Source organism: Microtus pennsylvanicus, chromosome 5 (genome assembly GCF_037038515.1).
Source record: "Microtus pennsylvanicus isolate mMicPen1 chromosome 5, mMicPen1.hap1, whole genome shotgun sequence".
Lineage (NCBI taxonomy): Eukaryota > Metazoa > Chordata > Mammalia > Rodentia > Cricetidae > Microtus > Microtus pennsylvanicus.
In genome coordinates, this window is record NC_134583.1 from 59,264,681 (window position 1) to 59,279,800 (window position 15,120).

At 38.9% G+C, this 15,120-nt stretch overlaps 1 protein-coding gene across 3 annotated transcripts in view; it reads right to left on the bottom strand.

Annotated features, from left to right (window-relative positions):
* The window catches only part of Smg1 (SMG1 nonsense mediated mRNA decay associated PI3K related kinase), a 105,184-nt gene that overhangs the window by 73,885 nt on the left and 16,179 nt on the right, over window positions 1-15,120 (bottom strand). For 2 of the 3 annotated variants that reach the window (XM_075971995.1, XM_075971993.1), the window contains exons 2-3: window positions 2,668-2,831; window positions 1,834-1,989 (exon numbers count right to left, since the gene is read on the bottom strand). In XM_075971995.1, the coding sequence (XP_075828110.1) occupies window positions 1,834-1,989; window positions 2,668-2,831 (320 nt within the window). Of the gene's footprint in view, window positions 1-1,833; window positions 1,990-2,667; window positions 2,832-6,305; window positions 6,364-15,120 lie in introns of all 3 variants that reach the window. The other variant, XM_075971994.1, reaches the window with a different exon arrangement.

Consider the following 15,120-nt stretch of genomic DNA (forward strand, 5'->3'; position numbering starts at 1 on the left):
AGGAGGAGACAGGCACTCAGGCTGAGGATTTCATGGAGACAGGATCTTGTCCCCTTCGGTCTGAGAATTTGGTAGAAGTAAAAAGTGGCTGGCTCCTTTACTTCTCTGATCTTTCAGCATTTACCTCGATATCTGACTCCGGGTTTTTATTATTAAGACAAATTGGAATTCTCAATATATAACAGAAAGTTTCATTTCTCAATAAGTCTCAAAATGAACATTTAAGAAACTACTATGGCCGGGCGGTGGTGGCGCACGCCTTTAATCCCAGCACTTGGGAGGCAGAGGCAGGCAGATCTCTGTGAGTTCGAGGCCAGCCTGGTCTACAGAGGGAGTTCCAGGACAGTCTCCAAAGCTACAGAGAAACCCTGTCTCGAAAAACCAAAAAAAAAAAAAAAAAAAAAACCAAAAAAAAAAAAAAAACTACTATGTCTGGAATAAGGAAAAGGTTTTTGTTTTTTTTTTTTTTTTTAGACAAACCCATAGCCCACAAGGTAGGTCAATAAGGACGGAAAGGGAAAATACCATTATATTACCTGTGCTCTAATTTCTTCAACCAGAAGCAAAAATTCTCACAACTCAAGGTATATGAAGGGAACGAGATGAAATAAACGTTAGAGTCACCTCCTATCTTCTATAAATCTTAAGTCTTGAAACTGCAAATACTTTGAGGTAGTAGCAGAACCTTTAACTTAGCCATTCTAACTCTAAAATTTCATTTAAAAAAATCAGTTTGTGAGTGTGTGAGAGAGAAAGAGAGATTTATTCATTTTATCTGCACGTATACATGTGTGTTATGTATGTTCTTGGTGCCCACAGAAGTCAGTAGAGGGCCCCAAATCTCCTGGTGATGGAGTTATGGATGATTGTGAACCATCCTGCAGATATTAGAAATCAAACCCAGATATAAAAGCAGTAAGTGCTTCTAATTTTACTGCACCATCCTCCAGACCAAGAAAGCAGTTTTTGAAAAGTTAAAAGTTAAGTTTATGTTGTTGCTGTTTTGTTTTTCGAGACAGGGTTTTGCTGTGTAACCTTGGCTGCCCTGGAAACAGCTCTTTGGACCAAGCTGGCTTGGAACTAAGAACTCTGCCTGCCTCTGCCTCCCATATGCTGGGATTAAGTAAGGCATGCACCACAACCACCCAGCCTGTTAAATGCATTTTTTAAAAGTTTGGTATGTTTATAATACACACAAAATGTGCACCAAGGTACATATAAAACAAACTACACTGTGCAAAAAGCAATTATATATATAAACCATTTATATCAGAAACCTCAATTTTATACACAGCTTTATCAACAAAATTTTACTTCCCTTTAATAAAAGAAATACACATTATTTTTTGGTTTTTGGATTTGTTTTGTTTAGTCTGTTTTGAGGCAGGGTTTCTCTATTATATAGCTCTGGCTGTCCTGGAATTCACTATGTAGACCAGACTGGACTTGAACTCAGAGCTACACCTGCCTCTACCTCCCGAGTGCTGGGATTAAAGGGATGTATCACTACACCTGGCTGGAATACACATTATCTTTACTACCCTGAATGATTTTCCACTTTTACACTGGAAAATCTGCAACAGAAGATAAAAGTGCAGTTATATTTAACTTTAAGAAAAGGTCCAATATGTATATAGGACTTACCGTATCTACTATCCATTCGGAAACCCTTTAACATCTTACTCAAACTTGTAACATTTTTTATAAGCTAGCAATTCAGGGGAAATAGTATAAAATGCAGCCACCTGTATGCTTTACAACTTACAACTGCACGTATAAGCTCATGACCATGAGAAGTGAATGTGGTCAACGCTGGTTTCAAGTCTTTCTTACCCTGTGATTTCCTCATGTCTTTGGTGGCTAACGCACGACTGCCATGCTGAACACTGGTAAACTCAGGGCTGGTCACATTGTTAACCCTCAGCTCTTGCCCCAACGACTTCCGACCATAAGTATTTTCCCCAGATCCTCCATTGACACTGTAGCCACCTGAAAAAAAGTAAATGTTTACATTATCTTAACAGGGTCCTTTTTTTACTCCCTCAACTAACAGTTCAGGATCTTACCCATTTACATACAGCCTAGGCTTCTCCCCTATCTTCCCTATGCTACTTGACTCCAAACCATTTTGATTCTTTCATTGGAAGTTAAAAAGAGAAAAGTTAAATTCAGGCAAATTTTACACTCTGGTTAAGCACATTTTGGATGAGTAAACAAGAGATAGTAGCCTGGGGAACCTCGAGTGTTACAAGTGGACAATGCATTTAAACTATATGGTGACGTACATCTTTGATCTCAGCACTGGGGAGGCAGAGGCAGGTAGATCTCTGTGAGTTTTGAGGCCAGTCTACAGAGTGAGTTCCAGGACAGCCAAACATACATAGAGAAACCCTGTCTTGAAAAACCTAAATAAATAAATGTAAAATGGATAAACTTTTGAAGTTTTCAAAAATACTGTATCTGATACCTATCTTTTCAATACATTAGAAAATGAATAGAGAGAAGGAAGGGGGAAGAAAGAAAGAGAGAGAGGGAGAGAAAGTGACAGAGACCAACAGATAACTGGCAGAGGGAGATAAAAACAGAGAACCCCATCTAAAACAATAACATGCTCCAGCAATAGAAAATAAATCTATCTGTATGTATGTATGTATGTAGCATGTATACCCTTTTCGTCATTCTGTATGTCGACATGGCCTCTGGTATCATCATGCCTTTGCCGAGACACCACAGCTGAATTTGAAGGTTGCAGTCCATAAGAGGAAGAAACACCCCTATCTCTGGAAGAGGAGTATTTTAAAGTATCTGGGTCGGCTGATGCACTATCAGTTCTGGGAAGGAAAAACAGAGAAGAAAAAAAAGAAAAATTAATATTAGAGGTTTAAGCAAATATCTTAATAGCCAAAGCTACACAGCGTCTCTCTCCTCTAACCTTTATGTTCAGTCACAACTCTATCAATCACTCCACTGTCTAGTAAGTCTTTCAACTAGGAAGAAACTGCCTACAGATGAGATGCCTGCTGTTCATGCTCTCCTACTGAAGAGCCACCTGGATTATAGTGAACAACTCGTGTTAATTTGCTCATTTAATTTACTTTTTTGGAGAAGAGAGTATGCATGCAGATATGTGCACATGTGTGGAGACTAACAGGTCTAGGTCAAGCTCTGCTTTGCTGGGACCTCAGGTACATCAATCAATCAAGCTGGCTGGATAAGGGAGGATGCTCCATGAATCTGCCTATCCCTGTTTTTCCTCAGCTGGTATTACAAACACAGCTACTACACCAATTTTTTTTTTATATGGGTGCTGGGGGTTCAATTCAAGCATTTTATGGACTGAGCCATCTCCCCAGCCCCAGAACTTTACTGTCAGCATATCAAAGAGACTGCAATTCCAAAATTCCTTGTAAACTTAGTACCTCATGGCAATGTCTACTGAACTCTCTCAACTTAGTCCTCTAATATCTGGCAAGAAAATACACACTGGTATTTGAAAAGCAAGTAGGCTATAAGAACATATCAACTAAAAGGAAGATCGTGTTTATGCTTGGCTATATATTAATGCCTTCACTAAAAAGAATACCAATTAAACTTAGTTGAAAAGGGAGGATTAAAGTTAAATATTACATTTAACTATTTATTGTAAGTGTATCTCTCAGTAGGGGTGTGTATGTATGTCCACAAGTACCACAGCAAACATATAAAAGTTAAAAATGACCATTTGTGGCAGTCAGTTCTCACCTTCCACCATGCAGTTCCTAAGGACAGAACTGAGGTATCAGGCTTGGCAACAAGAGCACTTACACAATAAGTCAACTCACCAGCCCAGCAAACAAAATTAAGAGAAAAGGCAAAGTCTCAGAATTCCAGTCATGCTGAATCTGAAGGCTGGGGCCAGTAATGTAAATACTGTCAGAATAATACCTGACACTTGGGTATTAACAAACAAGTAGTGAAGCACAAGACTTCATATCCAACTATTGGCTCCAATTAGCACTCAAATGTCCTCAGTGAAATAAAAAAACCAAAGCAAGCTACAAGATTTTTATGAATCTTATTCTTCTAGTTATCAATCATAAACTGTTAAGAAAATCAAATATCCTATTATAGCATATGAAAAATAAAAGTAACTGTTGTTTTCTTGATTTTCCCCTAAGAAAAAAAGAAATTCATTAAAAAAATAATAGCAGTAATGAATGAATAGCAGCAATTTCTATATTCATTACAAATGTCTTCTGATAGACTGCTGATGAAGGCCTTCAATCTCAGCTACTCAGAGGTTGAAATTACAAGTCAAAGCCAACCCTAGACAATTTAGTGACATCCTTCCTCATAAAAATCTGATGGATAGCGAAGGGCAGTTTAGAGCTCCTTGCATACTACAAACAAAGTTCTAGGTTTAGTACTCAGTAACACAGAACAAACAAACTACCCAAACTCATGATCATTTCAGAAAGCCTTAGGGCATTGACAAAAATAGAATGAGCCTGTGTTCCTCTCTTAAATGAGAAAAGGCAGCAGGATTTTTGCACACATGCTTCTTTTTTACTTTATTAATCCTGTTCTTGCCCCCACCAACTGGACATCTTGGTCTATATTTTCTGCAATTCCTGACGATACAGAAAGCAGAAAAGGTCCAATTAAACTTGAAACCGTAACCAGAAAATCTGAGTCAATGCCATAACCTAACAACCTAAAACTGCTAAGGGTGAAATGTCTTCTTAAAAGCATGCAGTTTGTGTCCTTACAGACAAAGACAATTCTTCCAAGGCAGAGAAATAAAAACCATGAAATAAAATACCTTGGGGTGAATAGTACTATTAAATGTGCACCTATAATCAACAAATGCATTATAAATGCATTATAATGGTTTCAAGAAAATACTGAAGGAAAGGAGTTTATGGGCTTCCATGCGGGAGGGGGGCGGGGGAGAAAAGGAGTAGGAGAGGAGAGGGTTCACCTAATTCAACCTGGAAAAAAAATAACTTAGTAAATGCACAAATCAGATAAGCACATGACTAAGTCTGATATGCAAAACTCATCTACTGATGTTTACACATGCTGGCATTTCCGATTATTAAGCTCACATGTTGCCCAAACTATACTAACTGTAGCACTTTCTGATGAAAAAGCAGTAACATGAGACTCAAATCATGCAAGTTAAAAACATCTGGGCTGGGCTGGAGAGCTGGCTCAGTGGTTAAGAGCACCACCTGCTTGTCTAAAGGTTCTAAGTTCAATTCCCAGCAACCACAGCCCCAGTGCAGTAAAGATACACAGTTCTTTGGTTTCCAGGCCTTTGTTTCTCTTGTATAAAAAACAGATTGATTCCTATCTAACATACAAGGCTGTTGTGAGGCTCACGTAACGAAAAGAATACTTAAATACATAGCTTGCATGGTATATTAAGAGTTATTATGGCCATTACTCAAAATGAACTCTAGTTTTCCAAGCTAAAAGCATAAGCAGTCCATGAGCATATAAACGCAATCAAAAGTTTTTACACTAACTATAAAGCAGCTTATGTTCATCAACAAAGAAATTAAGCAGTTTATTGCTATCAACAAATTTCTAACTAACTAGGTTCATCTGATTTCACATTATGTTTACAAAACAATGAATGATTTCCTAATTCATTAGAAACACAGGTTTTTAACTCCCAAGAGTTATGAACACTGAAATTTTTTCATCACAAAATTAGGTTTGAAAAAAAATGTAATAACAATTCAGTAGGCCAGAACCACTGCATCAGAGCTGTATCAAATGTTCTCTGGGTCAGGCACTTGGAATGCAAACTTGTATTTCCAGCCAGCATTAAATACATGTATTTTGAAGCAAAATGCACAAAATAGCTGAGCATTTATATGAAACAGCTACTTTTACAATATCTAAACTGCTTATGTCTCAGAAACTACATTAGGTTGTTAGCACCAACAAGATAAGACCACCCCAGCCCAAAAAATAAACTGTTAAGAACAGAAGTAAGCACTATAGATGAAGCAAAGCACAAAACAGAAACTACAGATTTCAACTCCAGGAGGCAGGCATCAGTGTTAAGCAAGCTAGTTAGAAAGGATGAAAAAGCTATCTACTAGAATTAGTGTTTCAATTTAGTGGAAAAAGAAAATTTATTTGTTAAACTAAGAATCCTAGTAAAGATTCAAAAATACTTCCACAGTCCCTTTAATACTCTAAAAATGTGGAGAAGAAAAAAAGAAGAAATGCATAAGTTTCCCCAAAATGATCCAACTGAAGTTAAGCCTGATGTACATGCCACATGAGAGGTAAGTTTCTAAAGCTCATACCTCAAAAATCGCATACTGTGTAATATGGAGCCTTTGTGGTGTTTTGCATCAAGTCAATCTGTAAGACAGCAGTTACAGTATTAGTGAAGACAGTGGGTTAAAACATTTGTTCAAACATGAAACAAATCTCACTCATGAGTTAGGTGCTTTTTCTTTAACTATGGCCACTGTAGGTTCAAATACTAAAGCAAAAAATCACAATGGAAAGCCACTCTGCCTTTGAGGACAAAGAGTCTTTAAGTGGCAATCAAAAAAAAAAGTGAGCACATAAGAGAATTTAAATGTTAACCGTAACATACAGATCCCATGTGAATACAGTTATTTTATTTACCTATATTCAAAATCGAGAAAATGTAATAAATCTAGGAGGTTATTCACTTCAGGTGACTCAAATCTTCAGCTCTCATACATCTGCCACTGGTTAAAGGGCAGTATCTCCTGGTTGGATAGTCTTGTGGTCCGGCACCTATAAGCACTACATAAAACAACTCCCCTTTCCCCAAAAATCCCCCTCTAGAAAGTATGAAGTTGCAAAAATTTCCTATGAAGAAGCATTTCCATAAAGGACCCTAAAATGACTTGATGCAAACAACACACCTAATGGTGCCGCTGGAAAAACATCATCACTTTAAGCTGTTTTAAACCTGGACTGAAGAGATTTCACTCCCATAGTTAGACCTAATTCGTAACATTCATAACGGGTATAAACCAGGAAATGAGATTTGCCCTTAAGGCAATGAGGTAGGAACAATGCAACACTGGTACTCAAAAAGCAGCTACATAAGATGACAGAGCTCTCATGTTGCTTAAAAATCATGTACCTTTTAAACTTAAACCCAGTACTATTCCCATAATGTTTCTGTCTTACAGTTTCTTTTTATTGCTGTGATCCAAACAAGGTAAGAAAGGGGTTATTTCATCTTACAACTCTCAGATCACATTCCATCACTGAGAGAAGTCAGGATAAGAACCCAAGGCAAGAACTGAAATAGAAACCATGACTGTTTCCCATGGCTTCCTCAACCTCCAATTTAGCAGCTTAGACAATCAGGACCACCTGCCCAGCGGTGGCACTGCCCACAGCGAGCTGAGTCCTTAAAGAAAATGTCCTACAGGTCAATCTGATGTGAGCATTTTCTCAATTGAGATTCCCTCTTCCCAAATGACTCTAGATTGTGTTAAGTAGACCAAATACTAACCAGGGCAGTCTTACTCACCTGGATTCAAACATGCTTTCATGCAGAAGAAAGGACAAAAAGTCTGGGGCTTCAAGAATATCACTTTCATAATAAAAATAATGGTCCTAAGACCAAGTCTAGGAATGAAAGATTTATTTGGGGGGCTCAGATATTTTATTTTTATTCTACATGTATAAACGTTTAGCCTACATATATGAATGTACACCCCATGCAGAGCTGGTGCCTGCAGAAGCCAGAAGAAGGTGTAAGATTCCCTGGAAAGGGAGTTATACAGACGACTGGGAGCTGCCATGTAAGTGCTGGGAATCGAACCTGGGTCCTCTGCAAGAGTAACCAGTACTCTTCACCACTTAACCATCTCTACAGTCCCTTCAGAGACTTATTTATACAATTTTGCATCAATTTTGCAATATTAAAAATGTAGTTAATACAATTTCTTGGTAAATGTTCCTTAGCTATCTAAGGATTAAGTGACTATAATACCAAATTTTAATTATTTAAAGTTCTGTTACCTATTTTATTATAAATCAAACTGCAGACTTATGAAAAACAAAATATACTTAACAAATGTGAAACTACAAAGATTTTTACCTTACCCAAAAGAAGCTGTAGCCTTTAGCTGTGGATTCTAGACAGTAATCTCTAAAATCCTAGAATGTCATGCCTAGGAAGGCTTTTTGTTCACCTGGGGACTCTGTGGAACAGTATGACATACAGTAGAACCTTTGAGGTGCATAAACTCCAAAGGGCCAGAAACTAAAATAGTTATATAAGCAATTAGCTACAGAGCCTCAATAAAAACTCTCACATAGACAGGAGCAAGCATCCTGGTTGGGTACTGTTAAAAATAGATACCAACAGGAAGTCATACCATCTGTAATTCTTCAAGAAAAGAACAATTGCAAGCTCCATGCCTGGAACCTTTCTGGACTCCCTCTGTCCTACATGTCCTTTGCTATTGTTAATATGAACACTTCGGTAGCAATATACTACGAGCCTGATATAAGGACTTCACTTGCAATTAGCATTAGAACTAAGGTTGGTATTAGGGACTATACTCCCTCTATCTGTACCTACATTAAAAAAAATTCACTAAATATACTCACCCAAAAATTCACAAAACTCTTCTAAAAACTTTTATTTTTACTAAAACACAATGTTATCATTTAATTTCAAAATTATAAATAAATCTGCATCAATTTTGCAATATTAAAAATGTAGTTAATACAATTTCTTGGTAAAAGTATAATTTTAGTAGCATCTTTACCAAATGTAGTGTGACTTTCAAGGAACTTCAAATACCCTGTCTGTTGACCTCTAGTCCTATTAAACAGAAGGTGCAAACAAAGGTAATCACTTCAGAGGAAATTATTTTAGATTTCAACCTTTGTTTCATGAGAATAACTTCTTCAGAGAAAAGCCTAGTGAACTCTCTCGCAACAGTTCAGACTCCTTTAAGCTGCTATAATCTATAACAAGACCTTCGACGCTACTCAGGTTTACAGTACATTCACTCTATGAGCTAACACCATGAGCTCCTACAAAGAACAGCAAACCTAAAGGTTCAAATCTGAAATGCCCCCACTTGATCATGCATTGTCCCCAACTTGCAGACCTAATCTGGGAGATTACAGAGCCTTTAGAACAATGGTTCTTGGCATGTGGACCACGACCGCTTTGGGGGTCAGACAGCCCTTTTGCCAGGGTTATCTAAAACCATTGGGAAACACCGATATTTACATTCCAGATCCTAACAGTAGCAAAATTACAGTTATGAAGTAGCAATGAAATAATTTTTATGGTGGGGGTCACAACAAGAACTGTATTAAGGGTCTTAGTATTAGGGAAGTTGAAAAATCACTGCTTCAGAAGGTGGAACCTCACTAGAGGAAGTGGTCACTAAGGCAGGTCCTTAAGAATATATTATCCCTGGCTCCTTCCTGTCACACTCTCTACTTTGGCCACCATGCCTGTCCTACTATGATGGGCTGAGACATTCTGAAACCATGGACCATGGACAAAAGTAAATTCTTCTTCCCTTGAGCTGCTTTTGTCAAGTACTTTATCACAGCAGCAAGTAAAGAAACATCTACCATCTCAATGCATCTTTACCACAACCTCATTAATTCCATTATATAGGTAGGATAACTGAGATTCCCTAACTGACCCAAAACTACTCAGTTTTACTAATGACTACAAACTTTCTCCCCATAAATCCAAATTCACCTCCATCTGCACATATAGCCTTTTTCCATCGTCATTAGACAACAAGTAAAGCTCCTCCCTAGAGAAGTCATCTGGACCCAGAGTTTCACCTGTCTCCCAAGCACCTTTACCTTCTGTAGACCACACAAAGACTCTCCCACTTCACCACTGTTCATTACATCACCTGCAAAAGCACTCCAACAACACTCCTGTACAAATAATTGAACTCCTTTCCTTTTAAAAATCTAGTCAGGCACACACATAAAATCCTGGCTCTCAGGAGGTAGAGGCAAGAGGATCAAGAACTCAAGGACAGTCTCAGCTACACAGCAATTTGGAGACCAGACCGAGCCACATGACACCCTGTCTTGTACACCCCATCCCAATAAAACTGTCCAGAATCTTCAGACAAGTCCCTCAAAACTCCACCTTTAGCTCCACTTACTTTTCCACGGAAACCTTCACCTGACCTTCAGCATATCACCCACCTATTTCTGCCCAGTAAGAACTGCCTTTTAATGCACTTTTTTCTTTTCTTTTCCTTTTTCCCCTACACCCCTCACCCTTCCTCTCAACCATAAAGACAGGATCCTTCTGCAGCCCATGCTGTTCTGGAACTTACTATGTAGACCAGCCTGGCTCAGAGACTGCATGCCACTGCCTCCCAAGTGCTAAAATTAAAGACATGTACCACCATGCCTGACTTAACTCCTCCACTGGACACTTTGTATACCCCTGGCTGTCCTGGAATTCACTCTGTAGACCAGGCTGGCCTCAAACTCAAAGATTCGCCTGCCTTTGCCTCCCAAATGCTGGGACTAAAGGTGTGTGCCACCACCATGTGGCTTCACTCCACTCTTACAGCTAAAGCCCCACATTCATTTTTCAGATTCCAAATGCTCATTCTCATTGCTGCTCTATCTGGTTTCAAAGTGTTGCAATGGCTCTGTACTTCCACATAACCCCTTTACTCACTTCCTCCCAAAACCAGCTTACATTGTGACAGTAACAGCCTTGCCAAGCCCCTTAATCTTGCTTAAGATTTTCTTCACACCAAGTTACCAAAACCTCAACCCCAAATAAATTCGATGATTAACTACTCACTTGAAAGCATAACACTGACAACTACCCAGACCTCCCCATTCTCTTCTGATTCCAAAACATCCTAACAGCCAGCCCAAAGATTCTAACCTTTGACAAGAAAACAAAGACAGTAACGTGATGTGGGAATACAACTGGTTAATTAATAAAAAAACTGTCTTGGGCCTGTGCAGGGAATAGAGGTAGGTGGGGAAAACTAGCTGAATGCTGGGAGACGGGAGGCGGAGTCAGAGAGAAGTCACATAAGCCCTGCCAGAGCCGAACAGAACTTTTACCCAGTAAGCCACTGCAACATGGCAAAACACAGATTAATAGAAATGGGTTAAATTAATATGTAAGATTTAGCAAATAAGAAGCTAAAGCTAATGGGCCAAGCAGTTTTAAATAATATAGTTTCTGTGTGATTATTTTGGTTCTGGAGGGCCGGAACTAACCAGCGGCCTCCTTGATACAGTAGCGTATCTGCACTCAATCCTACATCTCCTTCAACTCTTCTGAGCTTTTCACAGATACTTCCTCAAACAGAATCTCTTTCCAATACAGCTAAATTTTCTTCCTAAGTGTGAAGTTTTCTAATTTAACATCTCTTGCTAAAATATAGTAAACACAAGTAAACAGTCTTTTTATTAAAAAAAAAAGAGTAAACACAAAGGAAAAATCTCCATCAAGCCTACATGCCCCTCTACCACATATTCTGCTCCCTACAAACAAAAAACTCTCAATGTTCTAACATCTCAAACACAACTGACTCCTCTTACCAGTATCCTCATAGAATAAGGACCATATTTTTTAGGTGTTTTATGACCAAAGGCACTATTTGATCTGTGAGATTATATATCTCACCTCCAAAACTCATTTTCACCCCCATCTTCGAAAATAATTTGAAGCCACAAAACTAATGTTACTCCCACCGGGCAGTGGTGGCTCACACCTTTAATTAATCCCAGGACTTGAGAGACAGAGGCAGGCAGAACTCTTCGAGGCCCTGTCTAGGAGAAAAAAAAACAAAACAAAAAAAGCCTAACTGTGGTAGCACACGCCTTTAATCCCAGCACTTGGAAGGCAAAAGTAGGCAGATCTCTGGGAGTTCGAGGCCAACATGGTCTACAAAGTGAGTTCCCAGTCAGGACTGTTACACAGAGAAACACTGTCTCATGAAAATAAAAAACAAACAAAAATAGCCCTAATGTCACACCCTCAGTCCTTCTCATGCACTACACATTCCTTTCAAATTAAATCTTTTGGTATCTCAAGTTTTAACTTTTCTTCAGTGTCTAGAGAGAATTTAGTCCCTGCCTAAACAGCTTTGGCCTTAGCCCTGCTCCCTCACTCAGTCTTTCCCTTTATCTTCCCAAGCCTCGTTCAACTTTCTTTTGTCAAATTTCAGATAACCAAGTCTCATCAGGAGCCACCACTATCTGTGCACTTCTGAAGGCCTAATGGCTCTTCCCTCTGCTCTTACTAACTGTACTCTACAAAGAGAACATAAACACCAAAAGGGCAGAGGCCTATTAGGTTATCACTTTGCCTGGATAGCATAAAAAAATCCTGTTGATTAAATTATGTCATTGGAGTATTTTATTCAACTTTGCAATTCAGCTGCAACCTAAACTTCCTCCCGAAGCCCTTCCAGTAAAATCAACATTTCTGGCCTGAGGATATAACTCAGTAATAAAGCACTTCACAGAATGCATAAGAACCTGGGTTCAGTCCCCAAGTTCCAAACAAAATGGGGAAATAAGAATATCAACATTTTCTTGGACCATTTACTACAAAAAGCGCTCGCTGAGACTAAAGATTATAAAAGAGGGCTGGGAGATGACTCAGTGGATACAGTCACTTGTAGTCAAGCCTGAAGACCCAAGTTCAATAACTGACCTCAGAAGCACTTGACAGAAGGAGAAAACCAATTCCTACAAATTGTCTTCTAACCTCCAGGTGCATACCCCAAGAGCACTCAAGCACTCACACACATCTTTAAAACAAAAGACAATTCCAACTCACCTAAGAATTCGCAATCTAGATAGGAGTGATGGCACAATGCCTTTAGTTCCAGCACTCAGGAAGCAGAAGGTGTCTAATTTCCAGGCCTGCTAGAGCTACATAGAAAGACCCTGTTTTAAAAAATAAATAAAATAAAACCTAAAAAAAAAAAGCCTACTTAAATTGTTTGCATAATCTGAATGTTGTGGTGGTTTAAATAAGAAAGGCCCCCATACGCTTATATTTGAATGCTTGGTCACCTAGTCACCAGGGAGTGGAACTGTTAAAAGGATTAGAAGGATTAGGAAGGGTGGCCTAGTTGGAGTGGGTGTGGCCTTGTTGGAAGAAGTGAATCTCTGGATGTGGCCTATGAAGTTTCAAAAGCCCATACCAAGTTCACTCTCTTGACTGTGGATCAGGATGTAGCTCTCAACTATTTTTCTAGTTAGTACTATGCCTGCCTACATGCCACCATATTCCTCACCATGATGATAATAGACTAAAGTTCTGAAAGTGTAATCAAGTCTTCCATTAAATACTTTTTCTAATAAGAGTTGCCTTGGTCATGATGTCTCTTCATAGCAATAGAACAGTAACTAAGACAGAATATAAAAGTGCTCTGTAATTTCAGAAGAAATCCCAACATTAGCTCTTCCTTCAAAGTCTCACACACTCAAAGAAGCAGTTAGCTATAGGCTGGTTTCAGTTGTTCACTTGAGATGTTACCACTGACGGAAGGAGGCACTATCTTTTTTTTTAAATATATATTTATTTATTATGTATGCAATATTCTGTCTGTGTATATGCCTGCAGGCCAGAAGAGGGCACCAGACCTCATTACAGATGGTTGTGAGCCACCATGTGGTTGCTGGGAATTGAACTCAGGACCTTTGGAAGAGCAGGCAATGCTCTTAACCACTGAGCCATCTCTCCAGCCAGGAGGCACTATCTTAAACCACACATTCTTCCAGAAAGGAGAGTAAATGCAGTAGTTGCTACATGGAAAAAAAGAGGGCAGAAGAAAGAATGGGAGAAGTTTAGAAGATAGTGGTGACTAGAAATCTAACATGTTTTGTCTTTTAAAGACCTAACTACGCTAGGTATGGAGCATGTGCTCAGGAGGCTGCGGCAGGAGAACCAGGAAGATCTCAAGATGCAGGAAGCCCAGGCTATACAGCAAACCTGACTCAAGAGCAAAAAATAAACAGAGGGAAGAAAGAGAACAAAGACAAAGGGTCAGAGAGCACATGAAAGCAACGTTCAATAGCATCAGTTCCTGGGAAAAGCAAATCAAGACCACAAGGAAAATTTATTATAACTATAATAATCAGAATTCACAATCTGAAAATAGAAACAGAAAACAGGGTTTTATGAGGGTGTGGAGGAATTACAGCCCTTTTCTGCATTGCCGTGGGAATGAAAATGTTTCAGCCACTTCAGAAATCTCTCTTAAGGTATATGCCCAAAATTGAGACTATATGTGGCAATAAACATATTACACAAAGTTGCACTGGTCTAGGGGTAGACATCTACATGTCTACTGGTAGACGAAGGACTAGAGATGCAGGGCATCTGCACAACAGAGTATGATCCAGCAGTAAGGAGGAATGAAGCACTGATATATTAAAACCTTAGATGAATGTGAAAATCAAACTAAGTAACATGAGCTAGACAGAAAAGGAAACACACACACAATTGTATTCATATGACTGGACAGATTGACATGGCAGGACTGTGGTTGCCAGGGGCTGGATGAAAGTAAGAATGTACAGTGACTGATAGATAGGGCTTTCCTTCTTGCGATAATGGAGAAAATTCCAAAACTAAATAGAAATGCTCAATGACTACATAATATCCTTGATGCCAACAAACAGTACATTTTATGTGCATTTTATCACCCTTTTAAAACCAACCACATCCTTGTTTCTGACATTCTAAACCATGAAGAGACACTGGCTAGGTTCAGAAACTATAAAAGAACACAGGGGCTTCTGGGAGGAATGATTAGAACCTGGTTGTGTTAGTTACACTACTTCATTCATTTGTCAAAACTGAAAGAACTACACAGCATCATTTCCATAAAGGTCACTTCAATTTTTCCCCCAATATTTGCACTTAGACTAGGGCAGAAGCTCAATGGTAGAGCACTCTCTTAACACACATAAAGCCCCAGGTTCAACACCTTTTTTATGGTAAGGGCATCAAAGTAGAAGGCAGGACTTGTTTTGAATAACTCAACATACCATGTCTTTTACTACCCACCATGGTTAGTCATTTTACAAGAAAAAAACAAAGCTATACCACCGGTTTAATGTCACTACACTTCA